General features: G+C 31.1%; 1 protein-coding gene across 1 annotated transcript in view; it reads right to left on the bottom strand.

Annotated features, from left to right (window-relative positions):
* The window catches only part of LOC142329672 (E3 ubiquitin-protein ligase ZNF598), a 66873-nt gene that overhangs the window by 16202 nt on the left and 29564 nt on the right, over positions 1–21107 (bottom strand). Inside the window, exons 4-5 of the mRNA XM_075374352.1 lie at positions 8871–8983; positions 5154–5307 (exon numbers count right to left, since the gene is read on the bottom strand). Of these exons, the coding sequence (XP_075230467.1) occupies positions 5154–5307; positions 8871–8983 (267 nt within the window). The remainder of the gene's footprint in view (positions 1–5153; positions 5308–8870; positions 8984–21107) is intronic.

Raw genomic sequence — 21107 nt, 5'->3', positions numbered from 1 at the left:
TCAGTAACTACCCACTTAAGTAGAAACAATTCATTAGTAATAATTACAGAATCAGTTAATGCCCAATTATTTGCATCTATGGAGATGATCCTATCAGTGGAATTATATTTTCAATTATACTATTTATTTTTTCATTCAACAGAGCCATCACTACTACTATCATAAAAAACGTTCAAGTAATATATTTCTTTAGCGTTATATACATCTCAACAGCCAAGCGATTTTGGTATAACATAATATTTAACTATCCTTGAATAACAGGGTTGGTTTTTAACTTTTTAAATAGCTCATTTTTAAAAATTTGTTCACAAAAAGTTGAAGAGATTCATGTTTTCTTGGGCAGTAATTTATTTAGCCTCTTTATCATAGTTATTTTGACTAATACGATTATGTAATCTATAATGCATTATATGCTGGTGCTACATATCTGGCTGATCATATACAATATCCTAATCTTCATAACATTCACACAATATGTTAAAATCAATCTAATTCCTAAAGTTTATGAGATTTTATTATGAGATTTATTTAATGAAATTATGGTTCTCATTTAATTTTGGTCAGTAATATGTGCATCATATATAAACTTCTGTTGTTCGCAATAAACAATCTATAATCATAAAAAATGTGGGGTCATGGTCTATATGTGATTAGCAATTATTATAAAAATCATATTTAGTAGGTAAATTCATAGCAAGTAAACCAACAAATTGCCCATGCCCATTATAAGATAACATTTCTAAATAACAATCCACAGTACTTGATTATTTAAAACCTCCTATTATAATCTGTGTTACCTGTATTATCAGTTAAAACTATTTCTATTTCTTCAATAAAATTATTGATAATTCTACATAGCAATATGAAAGTTTTTCTAAGAGATTTCAGTGTGACAATTGGAATAAAGGAATTCAAAAGACCAGAAAGAAATTATCAAACAAATCAAAATGAAGAAAGGTTAATTTAATTAACTTCTGAAAACCTTTGAATCTGAAACTGTCAATCCATTTTAAAAAATTCCCCAAATAACAGAAAAACACGGGTACATCTGAACAAAATTTTGAAGAATTTCAACTTGATCATGTACCAATTTTTAAAGAAATAACAAATGTAAAAGTTTAATTTTGATCATTACATTTCCAAAGTCAAAATAAGATGTCGAAACAAAAACAAAATGAACAGTCAAAATCCCAAAATATAATATTTAAGTAATCAAAGTGAATAAAGAAATCCTACATAAATTTCAAGAATTTTAGAACATAAAATATGGAAGTTAGTCTGAATCAGAAAAATATAACAGATGGAACAAAAATATGAAGGATTGTTAAGTAAAAAGAAGAAATCTTCTTAAATTCTCAGAAACAATATTATTCATTTATATTTTAATTAAACTTTTTTTTTAATAACTTAATTTTTTTCAATCTGCAGACAATTAAAATATCAGTAATAAGCTATTAGCTTTTTAAAATGGAAAAAAACTATAAACAAGCACACGTGCACACAGTTGTCCAATCAATTACAAAAATGAAACAAAACATGGTAGAAAAATATTATAATACAATTTTAAGCCAAAATAAAAATCATTATAATATTGAAAAATAACTAGAAATAAAATAAATTTATAAAATTAAATAAAAAGAATTGAATAAGATGATAGTTTGATTAGTAGCATTATTCAAATTTCATTGTTTAATGTTAACAATATTAAGAAACAAAAATTCATTATTTAGAAATAATTATGAAGAATAAATTGAGAAATTTTTTATTTTGTAAGAAGGCAATATTAACCAGCTGATTAACAATTCAATCTGATTTGTTTTAAATAATGTTAAATTTATAACTTTTCTTCATGTTTGATTGAACTTATATACTTGTAGTTTTTTAGAATTAAATTCAGAAATTGTAAAATTTTATTTGCTTTTTGCCAATTTAACAAAGTTGTAGTACTTTAATCTCAAAAAATTGTTTTGTGACACTAATTTTTAGGTGGATTTCATAAGAAAGCTACCTACTGAAATGTGTATCATGATTCAACTTCTGGAAAATTTCAACATACCCAGACCCCAAAACCACCATTAGCTCAAAAGTTTATATATATATATTACACTTTCTTTGGATACAATAACTGCTGTAATTTTCTGCCGATCACTATCAAATTGTTCCTTAAAAATAACTCATCCCAAAATCTCGGTCGAGTTCGTTAATAGCAAAAATTCAACCATGGGGTGGAAATGGGGGAGCTTTTTCGAAAAAACAAAATATCGCTATAACTTTCTTATTAAGTAAAATATCTAATTTGTTTAAAGTTCCTACTATTCTTTGGATAAGGGCCTAAAAGTTATGTAAGTAAAATTTTTTGATATCATCAACCATTGGCCCAAGGGGTGGAAAAATAGGGTTTTGAAGACGAAAAAAATCATACCTCTCTTCATAGACACAGTATCGAATTTGTTTTAAGTGGTTGTTAGTCCTCTAAACATTACCTAAAACTTTTGTCTAAAATAATTTTTGTTATGACCAACCCTTACGGCAAGGGATGACCAAAATTTGCTGGAATTGTAAGAAGGGGCTTGTCATATGCTAATTATGTGAAACATTTTTCCACATGCAACCACTGTTGTATTGAGTAAATCTGAAGTTTTTCTTAACTTTCAGGTGGAAATCTTTTTTATTCCCCTACTTAGCACCAGTGAAATCTACCTCGGTCTTCCAGCACGCAGAAAGAGATTTTTTTCTACAATAATTTTCTCAAAACAATTAGATACAATTTCAGTATTAGCTGCATTAAGTTTTTCAGGTCAAAAATCATAAGACATTCAAACTTATCCCTTAAATTTTCAAGAATTTCAGTATGGCTTATTTTACCCAGGTATGAGATATCAGGGTGAAAATTTTGCAAGCTACAACTTGAAAATGAAGTGTTACTAGATCCATGTTTATAAGAACATTTTTCCTTATTTTCACTTCTAAAATTCTTTCTTATATTATACAGAATGTATCATCACAAAGTTCTCTCAGGACTTTCATAACCTATCATACTTGTGAAAATAATAAAAAAAGTTCATATAAGCATATATTCTAAAATGCTTCGTTTGCGAGTTCAAATTTTGCTGACCTTTCTTTGTTTTATTCAACTTTCTTACATCATTTTGTTCAGAATTAAATTTTCTACAGGTTTTGTTTAAAATTTTATATGTTTGTTACCCATTTAACAAAGTTATTGTACGTCAAACATAAAAAAACAGCATTTTTTATCCCAATTTATTGGCTTTCATCCCAGATTTCTAAAAAACTAATGCAGATATATATGGTTCTGGGATCAATTTTATTTGCTTTTCAGGTCAAAAACCATAACAAATAATTAATTCTGCCCTTTAATTAACTCCTAAAAATATCTATAACCTCATTTCACAGAGATACCTGAAATCCCAGCAAAATCATTCATTAACCATAACTCGCAAACGAAGCATTTTAGAACATATGTATATATACATATATTTAGTATAATAAGTAATATATAGAAGTAATAAGTATACACACACACTTCTTTAGTATATTCTATATTAAAAAATAAAGTTGGATTAATTTTTTTTATACATGTAAATTAATGAGCAAAGGAAAGTCTACTTTATCTCTATATTAGATTTTAAGTGGCAATCTGGAATCACATTTTTATATTTGCGCAATTTACATAATGCAGTATCCGCACTAGGTAAAAATAAAACTATATATGTATTAGATATATTATTAATGAAAACCATAGATGATATGTATAAATGCATGATTAAAACATAAGTACAATTTTTGACAAAATTCTAGTAAAGGTACAGAAATATGGCAAAAATTTGATACAGGTAGATGGCAAAGAATTATAATAATCAGTTTGGGTACCAGGCAGCTATTTAAACCAAATCGTTATTACACTCAGATGTGGGATGGACAATATTATTGTAGTACCAGGCAATTCTAGATGATGGTCTCAATTTAGTACCTATATTTCCCATGAACTATACATTATATATGACTGATCTACATAGTAGTTGAGACTGTAAGTCTGAAAGTTTTGAATAAGATTGAACGCATGTAGTTGTGTAAATGACCGCTTGAGTGCTTGTGCTGCCATTACGTGTCAGTTGTGAGTGAGATGGCTACAGTGCAATGCAAGGTTTTCTGCGTTCTTAAGTACGGCAGATCTCAGTCGGCAACTGCAGTGTAGCCTGTGTACTGCAGTCTATGCAAGAAGAGCATATGTCAGTTTCGTCAGTGTGAACAAATAAGGCTTCTCTGTAAAGGCAAGAGAACAGGTCAACCATGTATGGTAGAAAAGAACGTGAGTCGAACTGAAGAAACTTTTGTACTAAGCTTAAGAAGGTCAACCCATAGAGCGAGCAGAGAACTTGGAATAACTCAACCAACTGTCTGGTGTATTGTGAGGAGTTATTTAGTTTTAAAGCCATACCCCCTACAACTTTTACATGCTCTTTGCAGAAGTGACAAAAAAAAGCGTGTTAAATTTTATAATCAAATGCTTGAAAACATGAAGGATATCATATTTTATTCCACGTCTAATTTTTAGACGTTCTTTATATAACTGAATCTTTACGTCAATCATGGATAGGACGCATCAGGAATGAAGATCTGGCTCTTCAATCCTGGCCTCAAAGATCACCTGATCTCACGCCATGAGATTTTTTCTAATGGGGGTTTGTAAAAGATACAGTTGACAAACCACCTCTACCAACAAATCTGGCTGACCTGTGGAACCACAGCTGCGGTGAACTCAGTGACACAAGATATGCTTGCTTGCATGTAGGATGAGTTCAGCTACCGCGAAGATGTGTGCCGTGCAGCTGGAGGTGGCCACATTGAACATTTATAAATTATATCAGTAAACATTATTGTGAATATTATCAGATGTACTTAAATTTGTCATTAGTTTTTACTTTATGGGTCATAAAATTGTGTCTATCATTTTGAATTACTCTATACAATAATTTTAACATAGTTTATTGTGTTTCTTATAAAAATTCTCTTTGCAACATGTTAAATATATCGAAACAGATTTAAAGTTTTCAATTTAGAGTTTCTAACAATAACAACATAACTTACATTAGTATTTAAATGTTGTGAATAGATTAAAAACAGCGACTCACCATTCATCAAACACATGACGTGAGTTTCGAGGACCACGTCCATGTCTGTATTCTAACCCGGGACGAGGAGCCAATCTAAATGCTAATTCTAATGTGCGAGCTTGTTTGGTTGCAGCTTTGCCTATGGTACGTCCATGAACTGAAGCTCTGTGCGCTGTAAAATTTATAAAAATACTTAAAATAATATAAAATAGAGACAATAAACACATTTTCAATTAGCAGGAACTTGCCAAGATATTAACTTAGGAGTATTTACATTTGCATCTATAAAATTTTTTCCTATAATAGAGAAAAAACCTTTCATTTTATGTCACAAGTAGACACAATCCTCAATTTCAATTCTGATTTTATCCACACAGTCAGTTCAGCTCTAATTCAAGGTGAACAAGACAAATGCAATATTTGAACTCCTAAAACATACAATATAAAAGAATAAGAAACAAACAGGTACCATTCTGCCAGTTTCCAGGTGGAGTGGTAGCATATTGTGCTTTCATCCAGAGGTTCTGGATTCAAATCTCAGTCAGGCATGGAATTTTCATATGTAACAAAATTTCCATTTCATATTCCCATGACACAAGCTTTGAGCTTACATAAATTAATCATAAAAAATATGTACTGTAGATGAAGTAAAAAATTTCATCAAGTTTTAGAAAAAAAAATCATTAAACATACAAATTACATTAAATTTGAATATGTTTTACAATTTTTAAAACATCTTTCTTTCTCAAAATTAGCAGGCTGTTAAAAATGTTATGTAGTGTTTTACATACAGTCTTTTTATAGCGATTAAGCCTTGCAATTAACATGCATAGGTAACCTATTGCACCAGTCATTTGAAAATAAATAAAAATATGCTATTTATTTATTAGATCAATTACTATAAGTATATATATATTTTTTTGTTTTTTAAAAATTTTTATAATACTGTTAGTTATGACTGGATATCATAATCAGTACTGATTATGATCATCCGGCATTAACTTGATGTACAAAAGTAAACATATTGTTAAAACATGGCATACCATTAGATAATTTTTTTCCAGAAAATAAACTCTCTATAGTGGTAAAGTCTATATTTATAACTATCAAACCAACTGATACCTGGCCATACTTCCATAACACAAGAAATATGTCCATGCTGCTACATTATAAATACTTTAGAAATGAATTTTCATTTTGAAAGAGACTAATCTTTTAGTATTAAATGTACACTTCATTAAAAGTTTTCTTAAGACTTTCTGTTTGTAAATCAGTGAGTAAATATTGATTACTTATTGTGATAGTAATATTGTGATAGTAATAGAAGTAATATTTTTTTTTCAGCTATACATATTGGCAACAAATTAGCTAAATAAAATACTATTACCACAACAGCTCAAAAGGAATCAAAATATTTTCATCATTTAATTAAAAAGGACAACACTTTTCTTGTATTTATTTGTATAAAGGTAATTAAATTACAATGTTCTAAAATAAAATCTTTTTAATACTAAAAAAGAAAAAGAAATGAGTCTTGTGCATATAATTTAATTTGTATCTTCTAATAATAACCATATTAATGCAGTTTAAAAATTATAAATGCATATTTTGCAGTAACAGTGTGCATATACATTAAATATTATTTATAGTGACCTCCAAGGGACCGACAAAACTACGCAATAATAAATACAAATTCCTCTATCGTGAATGTTTTTTGCGAAGTTATAATTAAATCACTATTGAATGAATTACAGAGGATACGTAAAATAAAATACTGTACCCACACGATAAGATACGCTCACAGCAAAAGATTAATATAAGTTTACAATAATCTGGTACACAAAAAGTAAAAAAAAAGAACTATAGCACATATGCAAGAAAAAAGGAACTGTCAAAATATTTCTGTAGCTACAATGTAGATATACTACGTTACTGATGAATCACTTCTGTCTGTCATTATAAACGATAAAATGTTGCATTGCAGTAGAAAATAAGTCATAATAACCAATATGTCACTACAACTGATGTCATTATAAACAATGTATATACTGTATTTATGCATTAATAGCATACCAAACTAATGAAGAGACAAGTTTTTGATCACTATATTTAATATGTCATTATATCACATACTATTACTATAAATGATACTTACTGTACTACATTACTGACGAGTAATTTCTGTTCTGTCATTATAAGATAAGAAAAACAAGAACTATAGTACGTATGCAGGTAAAAAGGAAAAGGTGACTTATTATAACTGTCAAAATATTTCTGTAGCTACAATGTAGATATACTACGTTACTGACAAGTCACTTCTATCAGTCATTATAAGTGATAAAATGTTGGATTCCAGTAGAAAAAATAAGTCATAATATCCGATATGTCACTACAACTGATGTAATTATAAACAATATACATACTGTATTTATGTACTAACAGCATATCAAACCAACCAAGAGACAAGTTTTTGGTCACTATATCCGATGTCACTGTAAATGATACTTACTGTACATATATTAATAAATAATTAAACAAACTTTTTAGGTTGTATCATAACAACAGAATTAATAACTTATTAAAAACTATTTTATTTTTATCACTTATTGCTTTTGATTTGTTACCTTCATTTAAGTATTTTCACTAAGATCTCTGTTTATAGTAATGTTTAATAAAATGTGATAAAAACATAATTTAAAACTAAACAGCCATACATTTAATCTCTGTCACTGAAATAAAGCTAACTTTTCTGTTGATATTACAATCTTTAAATTTATAATAAAAATAATTATAACTGATGCTGTATTTGAATGTATTAGAAATATAGATTATAAATTTTTGAATAGTTTAAATTAATTTTTTCTAATTCAATCACCGCGTTCAAATTTTACTTGTTCATTAATTAAATTAATCACTATTTTTCTACTATGTGTATTTAATCAAATATAAGGGATTTTAATCTGTAGCTATTGATTTCAAATACTTGAATGTTTAGTATACTTGAAAATACATGTTTATTTTCTCAAATGTGAGCAGCTTAAACAATAACATACTCATCTCACACAAAAATAATAAAAAATAAATAATATTTTATTATAAAATATAAAAAAAATGTATATAATATACACTATTCATATTTATTATCACATGTATTATATGATTATTTACTTTATAGTTTGTGTTTTAAATATTTCATAAACTACATTTAAATAACAAATTTCATGTTCCAGGAAAACAATTTTGAAACATACTTAGTAATAAGTATATATCTGGGAATATCATACATATGATAATGAAAAAGGAAACAACAATTCCTTGTAAACAGCTATCTAAAAGGTTATGATACTGTTGCAGCTAACATTCGAACTGTATCCTTTTTCTCTGAATTAAAGAGGTTGTTTGCATGAAAAATATTTTAATAAGCAGATGTTATTTTAGTAAAAAAAAAAAATTGTTTTTATTTGATTTTTTCAGATAAAGCCACGTAAAATAAAATCGTAAGATACAGGTTAGTAGCGACAAATAACTTCTTTTTTTTGTTAACTGATATTTCATTACAATGGTTTTCCAGTGTGTACGTGTAGATATAACAGAATGATTTTGTCAACCGTGTCTTAAGTCAGCAAGACTTTTCCATTCAAGTAAAAAAAGGAGAACTTTTTAGTAAGGATGAAAAAAATACGTTTTAAAATAATCAGTCAGTTAATCAAACATCATGATTTAAATCTTAATTACCTTTTAAATCTATATCGGTTCTGAATACTGATGTAAATTTTTCATCATAACAACCACCTTCTTCACAGAGATAGTGTTCAGAACGAAAATGGTCTCGTAATGTGTCATACGAACTGAAAAGAAAAGAAAACTAAAAAAAATCTAGTCTATTACATTAACATCAATAAAAATTACATTATGAAAAAGAATCATCATTAGGGGCATAAGTTTTATTTTACAGAAGTAGTAGAAATAATTTATCACATCCAGGACTGCAGAACAATAAATTAATGAAAATTCATGAAAGAAAATAATGTTTAAATGCTGTTGTAACTTGATAAGTAATTTTTTTTGTTTTAAAAAATATCTCCTATTTATATAATTTATTTATACATTATAAAACAAAACTAACTATTTTACAATTTTAATTCCTACAAATTGTAAACCTTTAAATTAATTTGTCATGACCTTTTCATAATCGCTAAATTAAAGACTTGCCATCATGTGATTGGTTTTTAAATCTCTTCTTGTTTTATTGTTTACACCATTCAATGTACTTTGATAACATTTTATTAACTCCCTTAATAATGAGTAATTTAAGAATAACAAATGTTTTCATTGCTTTTGTCTGTTTAATACTCATTTCATTATACATAATTCCAAATCTAAGCTTTCCATCTATAAGTCTTTACATCCCTGAATCATTGGGTAAGTTTGAATATCCTAGCACATTTGAGACATTTTATTTCACTCAGTGGTAGTTGATTTTTCACATTATTTTCACTAGATGCATTCTTACAGCTAACTTTTACTGTTACTCAACTTTTTAAATATTGTTTAATTTAAAGAAACATCTGCAATATTAAAAATTGCATCTTTATTCACAAATAATTTCCTAAATTCCTCCAAATTATTAGTGACAACTTATTACCAATTGTAACATTCTTTTCAAGACAAAAAATTAAAGTACAGTAACTATGATTTTTTAACTTTATGTATTAAACTTCTATCAAATTACATATGTGGTTAAAAAAAAAAAAAGGTCACTCGACTGACTTTTACACATAATCTTGTAATTTATACACATATGTCTTTAATTATTTGATTTAACTGCTTAATAGTAGCCTTTAATTCTATTATATTATTATAACCTATGATATGCTTTATATATATTTTAACAAAGGGGATGAAATGAATGAAATAAGGTAAAAAAAATACCACTAATTTGCTAGGAAAGGTACCAAAGACAAGTTAAAGGTGCCAGCAAGCATGCTAACCACAAAACCACTTTAATTGCAGTCTGATTCCCTTAGTTTTTTTTTAAACAGATTATTTAACATCTACTTCAACATTTACTAATGTAACAAAATTAATAACTTAACATACTTGAATTTAAGAAGATACCACCACAGTATGTGGTACAAGTTAAGTACCAAAACCATAATGGTTGTAAATGATCTGAAAAGTCACATTCCAAAAATAGCATAACCATTTTCAATAACAAGCATCCCATGTCTGACTTACTGAGGTGGATAAGGAATGAAGTGGTTTTCCCATTGTCTTACACACTTAGGTAAATGTATAATCACATATCGGCTTGTTAAGCCCACTAAAATGTAGACAAACAATCATACGAGCAACATTTCCACTCAGTTTCATAACAAGGTCTGACTGTACAGTAAACTTGTTTCTCTCAGTAAAAAGCAACTTTGTCCTGCACCTCTTGTAATTCAACTGCTTTAGTCTCTTAGAAAAACTGGGACAAACAGTACAAATAAACAAATGGTACTAATAAATATACCCTCTCCTTTTTGTTAAGAAAGTGTGATACATAAGATCTCATCATCACAAAATTAAGCAGATACGTTAAAGAACTATATATGAAAAATTCATAAATTACCAAGCATTCAAAAAAGTACACACAACTTTTTATTACTACTAGCAAGCAAAAAAAAAAGTTTATATTAAGTTACTACATTATCAAATATTCAATTTCCTGGATAATGAATTCCACAAAGTCTGTGGCTATTGTACTACATTTAGAATACTAAGCCTTGAATTATAAAAATGAAACTTATAAAGAAATTATAAAATTATAAAACTTCTGATGGGATAAAATGCAATTTATTCACTAAAGGCCAGAAGTATTAAGAAGGAACAAGTTCACTTCTTTGTGACTCAAATGCTATTATTCTCTTATCTTTTTACAAGATCAACACGCACAATTAAAAAACAGTAACACAATATTTATGTTTATTCCATAAAGAGAGATAAATATAATTAATCACCTTTATTTAAGGAGAAGGAGCTCAAGAATTAACCATTCCTTTGTATCATGTAGAAAAAGAGAATGAAGGTCAGGGGATGGGAAGAGATATAGGATGGGATATAGAGACATAGGGAAAAATATAAATGAATGTTTAACTAGAGGAAAAATTAACATTACCATTTTTCACAATTTAACCTCAGCAACAAAATTTCCCTATAATTGGTAAAAAAAAAAACTATTTAGGAAAAATAGAGTTAATATGCAAGAAAAAAATAAAATAAACATAAATCACATACACCTTATTTCAACTAACATAAATGTTGATGTAAACGCTGACATTTTTAAAACTAAAATATAATACAAAATTAGGGGTTGACTTACAAGCCAGGGTTTAAATCAAAGTAACTTTATTTATCAAGGTACAGTATATTAAAATTACAATAAAACAGACAATTTAATAAAACTTTTTTTATAATTTAAAAAGAACTTTTTCAACAAATCAGGAGTCTTTTAAATATTTAACTTTACCTTTAAGCATTCTTATTTTTAAACACTAAATCCTGACTGTGGCCAACATATTGATTCTGACATTCTTCAACTTACACTTACTATTATTATACCTTCGATCACACAATAAAACATATACAGAGAAATTACGATAACTACTTTGTGAACAATTTTTTGAGTTCTTCATGAGTTTTGATACAGCATGTGGATAACTGAATATCTTACTCTTTAGGCATATAAGAAAAAGTTCTAAGCTATTAAATATGACACACATAAGGTACAATTTTAAACAGTGAAAATTTTACAACTGCTCAATATTTAGGAAACAGATACTACCAACTACATTATTAGTAATCTTTAATGGATGTGTTAGAAGTAGAACAAGCCTGCTGCAAATTATATTAACTTCTTGAGGTAAGCAATAAATATACTTTATAAAAATTTAAGCTTAATTTAGGACCTTCATTACTCATCCAACCTCCAATGTATTTCAACTTACGAAGCTGTTCAAAAAATAACCGAACATTTTTAATTACATGCCAACGGAGATATTTAGTGAGTGCAGTTGGCAGCATTGTGTTCCGCATAAACTCCTCTGTAACCATATGTTCTTGGATTGTTGATATCTCATTTAGTTTTCATGTTATTGTTATTTGAGTGCAATGCTTTTAAATGTTAGTAGCAATTTTTGGGAGGAACAATACAACATAAAATTTTACATGAGACTGAGGAAAAATTTCATAAAAAAGTTTCAACCTTTGAAAACAAGCTTATGAAATTGATGCTCTGGGTCATACGCAATGTTACAAATAGTTTTTACGATTTAAAGGGTCGTCAGTCAAATGAGGATGACCCTTGATCAGGATAGGCTTCAATTTCAACTGATGATACTGTCATTCAGAAAATCAATGATCTGGTGCATGCAGATTGCTGACTAACTGTCAGAGAATTTGCAGAAGAGGTTAAAATCTCAATTGGATCGTGCCATGACATTTTAATTAAAAATTTGAACATGCATCGAGTTGTGGCAAAGTTTGTCTATCTGATGACTGAACAGTAGAAAGAACATCGAGAGGACATTTGTTGGCAACTTCTTGAACAAGCCAATGATGATGAAACATTCATACAAAGGATCATAACAGGAGATGACAGCTGGGTTTACGGCTATGACATTTGACAAATATACATCATCAAAAAATCATTACTAAAACTTTAACCTATTGCATTCAAATAACATTAACACAAAACTAAACGAGATATCAACTATCCATGAACATGTGGTTAAAGAAGAGGATATGTGGTACACAATGTTGCCAACTGTACATCACTAAATATCTCCATTGGCGCGTAAAAATGATTGGTTATTTTCTGAACAACCTATATACAATAGTATTTAGAAAACTAAAAAAAGAAAAATATTAATTTAAAGACATATGTTGAAAAGTAATTAAATTTTCTACAGAGCACATCAGTGCAATCAAAAATGTGAATAACTAACACCACAACTAGTTGTTCAGCAATGAGACTATATCACTAAGCACAACTAAATACAGTAGGCTTCAACAATTATAATCATACAACAGTCATAATGTATAATAACAGTATAATGTATAATGTAGTTATAGTCATTTGTAGAAATGGTTTAACATTTTTTTTTAAACTGACTATAAGAAGTTTTATTTATCATCAAATGGTAAATAAAACTTCATGTAACCAGGAGCGAAAATGTTCAGCAATTTATAAAATCTTGAGGAAAAAATATGTAGACACATTTTAATGTATAATAAGTTCTTATATTGTCGAGTGACCAATTATAAATCAAATTCAGGTGGACCTGTTCATCAACTGATGCCATTCACATAGACTTTATACTCACATGAATCAATCACCTTGACAATTCAGAAAATAGTTAATTATAAAACTAATTATTATGATTTCACTCTCTAAATAAAATACAGTTTAGTTACTATTGTAAATATACTCTATACTCTAAATGAAGTTAAGTAACATATACGGTAAGAACAAATTTTGTAACATGAATAAAAGTGATGTTACTACTTGAAGTTGTAGATGACAAAAAATGAACATTTATTTATTGCAATACATTCCAACAACGAAACCTACATTTATTTTTATGATTAAAAATAAAAACATATGTTTTCTGATGCACCAATTACAGAAATTGTTAATTCATATTCTACACACCTGAAATAAGTAATATATCATATTTTGTTAATGAATAGACTTACTCTTACAGAAATGAAATGGGTACATATAATGAATCCCTAGAATAATAACAAACTCAACAGCAAGAATTGTTAAACAGAGAATAACATGAATTAAAGGTATTATTTCAATAAAATATTTACATATCACTAAGTTAATCTAATATGATTATAAAATAGAGAGGAAAAATACAAATCATATTAAAACATGAATAAAAAAGATAAAATGACGTATAAAGACAGATATATCTTATCAATATACTTATAAATATCTTTATTAACGATTAAAACTGAAGATTAACTATACTGAATAAAATAATTAAAATAAAAGTTAGGAGTGTGTTTCTCTCTCTCTCACATACACATAAAATCATACTTAAGTGTATATCTTCAAATCTTACTCAAATGCAATCTCACATAACATAACTAAAGTAATTATATTCTTTTTTTATATAAATACAAAATAAAACTTATTTATTAAAAATTTTAATTAATAAAATTACTGTTAATACTGCATCTCTTGGAAGGATAAACTCTTGATGTCATGGAGTAGTCAATTTAATATTCATATATAACCTATACTGTAGAAGTTTAGACTATTTATCTATGTTCCAGAATACTACAGCCATACTGTTCACGATCAATGTTGCCTTTTTAAGAACACTGAGAGGAGGGTTTTCTTGTTTGTGCCCCTGGATAGCACTTAGCAAAGTGTGAACTGAATGCCAACATATGCTGGGACTTAGCTATCAGCCCATCAAGTACAATGCAGCAACCAAAGTTAACATATGAAAAGGAAGTTACCTATAAAAAAAAAGAGCCTTTCTACATGTAAATGCGCGATCGGCGATCCCTTACCGCTATGTCAGACTGATGCGGTCATATCTGCTAGACCGACATTTTGTCGTGCGCATAGGGGAAACGATTTCCTCTACCAGAGAAATAGCCGCTGGGGTTCCCCAAGGAGCAGTGCTCTCCCCGTTCCTGTACAATTTGTACGTGAACGATATGCCGCTGTCGGAAGGGGTCAAAACGGCCCTTTACGCAGACGACACGGCATATTTCTACAAATCCGCAAATGTGGATTACGCGGTCTGGAGGCTCCAAAGGCAGCTGGACTTAGTGGAACCGTGGCTCGAGATGTGGAGAATCAGGGTCAACGGTGAAAAATCGGTGGCCGTGATGTTCACATGCAAGACACGAAAACCGGCCAGACAGCTGGAAATCTCAGGGGAGAAAATCCCATTTGAGAAAACAGTTAAGTACCTGGGGGTGGTGTTGGACAGGCGGCTTACCTTCGGCGAACATGTTAATTATGCGACCCGGAGGGCTAAGGCCGCCAGAGCCTCGCTATACCCAGTGCTGAACAGTGCCAGCCCCTACCCACTGGCAACTAAGCTTCTCATTTTTCGGCTGTACGTACTGCCGATTCTAACATATGCTTACCCGGCATGGGGGGCAGTGTTGAGCTCCTCGCTTCAAAAGAAGATCGAGGCCGTCCAAAACATCGCGTTGCGGACGATCTTTGGAGCTCCGTGGTTCGTCAGGAACGCCACTCTCCGATCTGATGTGAGATTTCAATCCGTGTCCGAGGTGGGGGTGGCGCAGGCTGTTCGGGAGAGCGGCTGTGTCCGAACACAGTCCTCTTCGGGACATCTGCCGAGAGGACCCAACTCCGACAGTTGTAAGGAAGCGGCCTCACGCCATACTGGACGAACCACCGTGATGGTGCGGTGCGGTAGCCGAAAATCGACAAACCAGGCTTAGGGGCCTCCATATCGCATGAGCCATAAACGGAATAGTGCGTCAGACGCGTTTCCGGGGTCGCGAGTGAATGGTTTTCGCGAGTTATATAGTCTGAAGACGTCAAATATGGTAAGTCGCGCAAAAAACAAAAACGCGGTCAAATTTTTTTTTTTTTTTTTCCGCGAAGGTTTTGTTCTGTTTCTCTTGTTTCAGAAACGGGAGAAACGTGGATGTGGAACGACTCGTCGTGCCGTCTTGGGTAACGGCCTTTCCTTCCTCTCATCCTGCCAGTCCAAAGAAAAGTAAAGGTTAAAATTTTTTTTTTTTTTCTTTCTCGTGTGTATGTTCTGCTTCTTTTGTTGCAGATATCAACAGCCACCACAAAAACAAATGGTTTCTTCACTGCGGCCACGCGGTCCCCCCAACCTCTTCTCAGACACACGTGTGTCTGAAGGTTAATAATTACGTGGAGTGAATAATTTCTGTTTACTTCTTCTAAGAAAATCGCCGCCCCAAAACCGCGATCGCGAATAGGTATCACCATTTGTAAGTTCCCTATTACCTTCCTTTCCTTTCAAGAAAGAAGAAAGAGGGAACGAGCCCAGCAGCCACTGACAGCACGGAAGAACGAAGAAACCTGCACTTTCCCCCGTTCAGCCCTTCGGGGCCTCGGGAATTCCAAGGTTAATGGTATGTAACTTCGGTTACTACCAATTCTTGGAAAGTGCAGGCCAAAGAAGAACGAAGAGGTCTTCGGAAGAAGAAGAGGGAGAAGAAGAAGAAGATGAAGAAGAAGGAAGACCAACCACTCGTCTCAACATCACGGACTGGAGTCCGGAACAGAGCCCAGCAGAGATGCGTCCTGAAGGGCAGCTATACCAGAAGCGGATGAAGAGCTTCTACACAACCTCTCCTTTTCAAAACTTACAAGTTAGACAAAATAAACCAGCAATTGCGACTCCTCCGGAGTAGGGATCGCATTGCTCCCTCCTTATAGTTAGTGCCCCGTTGTGGCGTATTCCTGCTAGCCTATTAAGCGTTAGCACCGAAAGGACTTCAGTAGACGGTCTGAAGGGGAATTGCGTCGGGAGGACAGGCTTCATAAGCCTAGCCTTCTGCGGTCGGCCCATAAAATGGGTTCGATAACGTTGAACAACGGATTGGAATGCAATTAAATCCGTCTTAAATCCACTAAAATAATAATACACAAAACTTGAAAAAATTAGACCCGAGATTTTAAATAACCCTTTTAAAAACCAAGCCCGATTAGAATCATCCAGCAGCAAGGGACTCTGTCCAGGTTCTGCGATATAGTAGGGAGTAATAAAGTCCCGCCAACTTTGCATTCCATTCCATTCCATACATGTAAATAGAAAAAATGTTTATCTTAATAGACTAAAACTATAGTCTGGAATATTAGAAGAATCAGTTCAACAAATTAGGGAGAAACTGATGTTAAATAAGACAATGATCATGAGTAAAACAGGAAAATATAATCTTAAAAGAATAGAAACATGGTGTAAAACAAGAACAGATGTCCTTTTAACTAGTGAAATGAAATGGAAATATATGAAAGAACATCATGTGTCAGTGGGCACTGAATGGTCAAAATGCTGTAGAAGAAAGATGAAGGAAACCCACAAATATAAGGATAGCAGTGAGAGCTTGCTTTCAATGTTCAAGACTACTTCCATCGAAGCACTGCAGATCTAACTAACATTGAGCCATTGATGTTGTTCAATAAAAGAAAAACCTGGACAAAATTTCTGTGGCACAAGATGTACCCATACACTTATCCTATGAGACAATTTCAATCCAATGAAAGAGCATGTAGAGTCCTTTTGCTTCTCCCTGGATGCACTTATGAAGGAATTCATTAGCACATTTTATTTTAGAGAATATTCCGCTGGTAAATACTATACCTTCATGGTCCTGGACCAGACCTAACACCAACACTGAGCTTTCAGACCAACTAACGAAGCAAGAGGACATTGAATTATTAAGACAAAGCTCTATAGGAATGATAAAATCAAAATTTTAACATTTTCTTCACATTTACGGCTAATTGTCTCTCAGGCTCCGGGGTCTACATTCCGACCTAAATATGCAATATCTGGTCCTTTTTTGCCTTCATCTAGTCATGAAACTGAATTAATAACTATATTTATGGCGTTGCAGATATGCTGTGATCTGCCTCAGGGTGAGATATGCATTTTGACAGACTCAAAAACATCCCTGTACACAATCTCTAACTATAAGCCTTCACTTTTTTCTGCTGTATTAAGGAACTGCTTCACAAAACAAACAAAAACACAAGCTTCCAGTGGATTCCTGGATACTGTGGTGTAGCGGGCAATGAAGTGGCAGATAAATTGGCTGTGATCACATCAAGCCAATAAGCCAGAGAAGACGGAAATAATGACAACAGGTTTGAACTAAGGTAGAGGAATCTTCAAAAAACTTTGGGTGGAAAAGTGGAAATTCTCTTTGAAGGGCAGAACAGTCTATAACATACAGAAAGAACCAAATGATATCATGGTTTACAAAAGAATGACAAGAAAGTGCAGACATTCATGGCCAGAATCTGAACCGGTCATATAATTATGCAACAATATTTACACAGGTTTCATCTGACTGAATCTTCAATATGTGGAAGATGTGGTGATGCTGTGGAAACAATTAAACATATAATCTTCGAATGCAGTTGCAGCAAGGATAACCAAATGAAACGAGATCTAATTGAATGTCTGAAGGCCTTGAATCAAACTGGAACATTGACTGACATTATTTTAAATGTGCAGGAAATTTCTACAAATGGCTGTGAAACTGTATGAGATGCACCATGCTGACAATGTCGGATGCACATAGCAAGAAGTAAGTTCTCATTGAAAAAAGTTGAGTAATAAAATCTGGTTAAATTTTGTCAAAAAATAAGAGAAATAAACCATTAACAAGGAAAATTACACGAGTTGTAGCAAATTTTATGCATAGTATAAATATTTTTAAAGAGGGGAGTAAAAGTAGAATCATAAATGGTAAAAGTGCAACGATTATCAAACTTCACAAATGAGTTCTTTTCAGTTTTGATGATGGCCAGAAGGAAATGCTAATTTTGTTAGAGACATCACTGCAGTGATGTCTCTAACAAACTCAAAGGACCAACCTGTTTCCACTGCAACAATGAGGTTCACATTATCTAGATTTAAATATAAACGTTAAAAATCGATGCAGTTTCAATCTATTTTTATATACTGTGATGACAATGTTTTAGAATTAAATGTAAACTTACATAAAAATTTTCTTTGCGCATATAAAATCTAAACATAAAGAAAAAAAACATACACTAATTCAGAGAGAAGCAGATACCAAACCAGGTTTTAAAAATATTTTCTTTAATAATTTAAATTTAAGTAAAATATTATGGAACACATAATTTTATGTAAAACACACTAATGAAAATATTCATAAAAAAAAAATTATCAATTGTTGAACAGCCTGAAAAATTGTTATACTATATTTAAATAAATAGTACATTTTAATTATTTGTTTTTATTTATTTTCAAATCTGACATTCTAGATTTTGATGCAGTGGCATCAAAAAACTACACAGAAATTAATTAAACAGCATATAATACTTGCTTACTTGGTGGTGGCAATATCTTTGGTTCAGTTTCACCATCTTCTTCCCTCTTTTATTCTGATAGAAAATGCTTTTCTTGGTAGCATCACTGACAAAAGCTGCTGTTACAGCCTAGACTCTTTTAAGACTATTAATTCATATATGAGTAATAAAAATCCAAATTTCCTTAAGAGACTGCAGAATATTAAACTATTTGATCACCTTCTTCATAAATATTGTTCATTTTTTTATTTAGAACAAAGCCAGAATATCAAAATTATTTTTTTTTAAGATTGTTGCAGTTATATTTTCCCATAACTTTTGCAGTACAAACAGTGCATCTTAATTTTTTTTTTTTTGTTTGGTGGGTCTTCAATAAGTCTTAACATTTTCTTTTGATAGAAATCTTTTATATATTTTTAATCATACTCTGGTCCATCAGCCAGAGTGTGTTCTCTAACACTTGTAATATTAGCTAAGAAATAAATGATCTAATTATTTTAATTTACTGATATTAATATGCACCTATCAGAAACAAAATTTTCCGATCAACCTTCCTAAATTCCATAACACAATTCCAACACAATCCCATGAATGAAATCTTCAAAAATTTTAATGCTTGTTTGCAATGCTCGTGTTTCTGTGTTTCAATGCTTGATCTGCAGATTTTTAACTCAATTCTTTGATTTATCAATTACTAATAACAGATGCTTTTCCATTCCTGGGATATTAAATTAACTATTAATTAGCACAGATTAAAATTGTAACTCATTCCTTTGCCTTTATTTAAAGTTTATCTGGACACAATTTATAAAAATTGCTGTTTAATCAGTACTGAATACATCTTTCTTAAAATCACGTTTATCTCGTGTAGTTTTTCATGAGATATTTGCAGAATTTAAATAGTTTCACAATCTATTTTTCTAAACAAAATATTATGATGTTGCATGAATTTTTCTTACCAAACATCCACCTGAACCTTTAAAATTCAGACATTATACATTTTTTTACAAAATATTCAGCTTTTATTTGGAGTAATGAAAGGAGATTGTTTTGCAGAACGGACATTGATATCACCACTCTTTGTAGGAATATCTGGTAGGTTGATGCTTAGTCTAATTTTGATGATTATTCTAGTGATCATCGATTAATTATATGTCTGAGTTGGTTAGTGAGTTGTGAGTTGCGATATCTCTATTCAGCAGGGATCCTTCCTGCTCAGGAAGGCAGATTGGCCTAAATTTGTTAATATTCTCTCTGCTAGACTCCATGTTTTAGACTGAAGTCTGAATAATATTCAATCAGAATCAGAAGACCTGGCAAAAGACTCTGTTTGGCTTTCATTGATGCCACTGAGAATTCAATTTCCTGTCGTTCAAGTCAAGAGAGAATTGCCCTTTGGTAGACTAGATAGTTGTCTTTGTTAAAACAGTCTCTGAACCATCTCAGGACAGCTGCTCAGCAGGAGTGATCCTGATTGTATCTAAGGCAAAGGTCTGAATATTTTCATTTGGTCAGGACATCAAAAAGAGATTCTTGGCGTTCTTTTCTTTTGTTAGAGAGCAAGGAAATAAGGATCCTTGGGTGTTGTGTACACAGTCCTATTGCATAAGCATAAGAAAAATCTTTTGTCAGCTTTTCTCCAATCAGTAGGTGTTGTTTCTAATGAAGCTGAGATTTTAATCCGAGAGGCAGTTGCTGCTTTTGCTCTGATGCTTCTTCAGTAGAAATTACAGAGGCAAAGGTGCATCAGGTAATTTGCAGTTCTATAGGAATAAAGACCCTGGTTCTGATGAAATCATGGTAGAGCTCCTTGTCCATTCTTCTATAAGGATGCTATTTGCTGGCTGTGCCTCTGTTGTTGGAAAAAAAGGTGTTCTTAATTATTGTTT

This window comes from Lycorma delicatula, chromosome 9 (assembly GCF_047948215.1).
Source record: "Lycorma delicatula isolate Av1 chromosome 9, ASM4794821v1, whole genome shotgun sequence".
In the NCBI taxonomy this organism is placed as follows: domain Eukaryota; kingdom Metazoa; phylum Arthropoda; class Insecta; order Hemiptera; family Fulgoridae; genus Lycorma; species Lycorma delicatula.
Note: the sequence above shows the minus strand (reverse complement) of the source record. Positions and strands in the feature narration are given on the sequence as shown.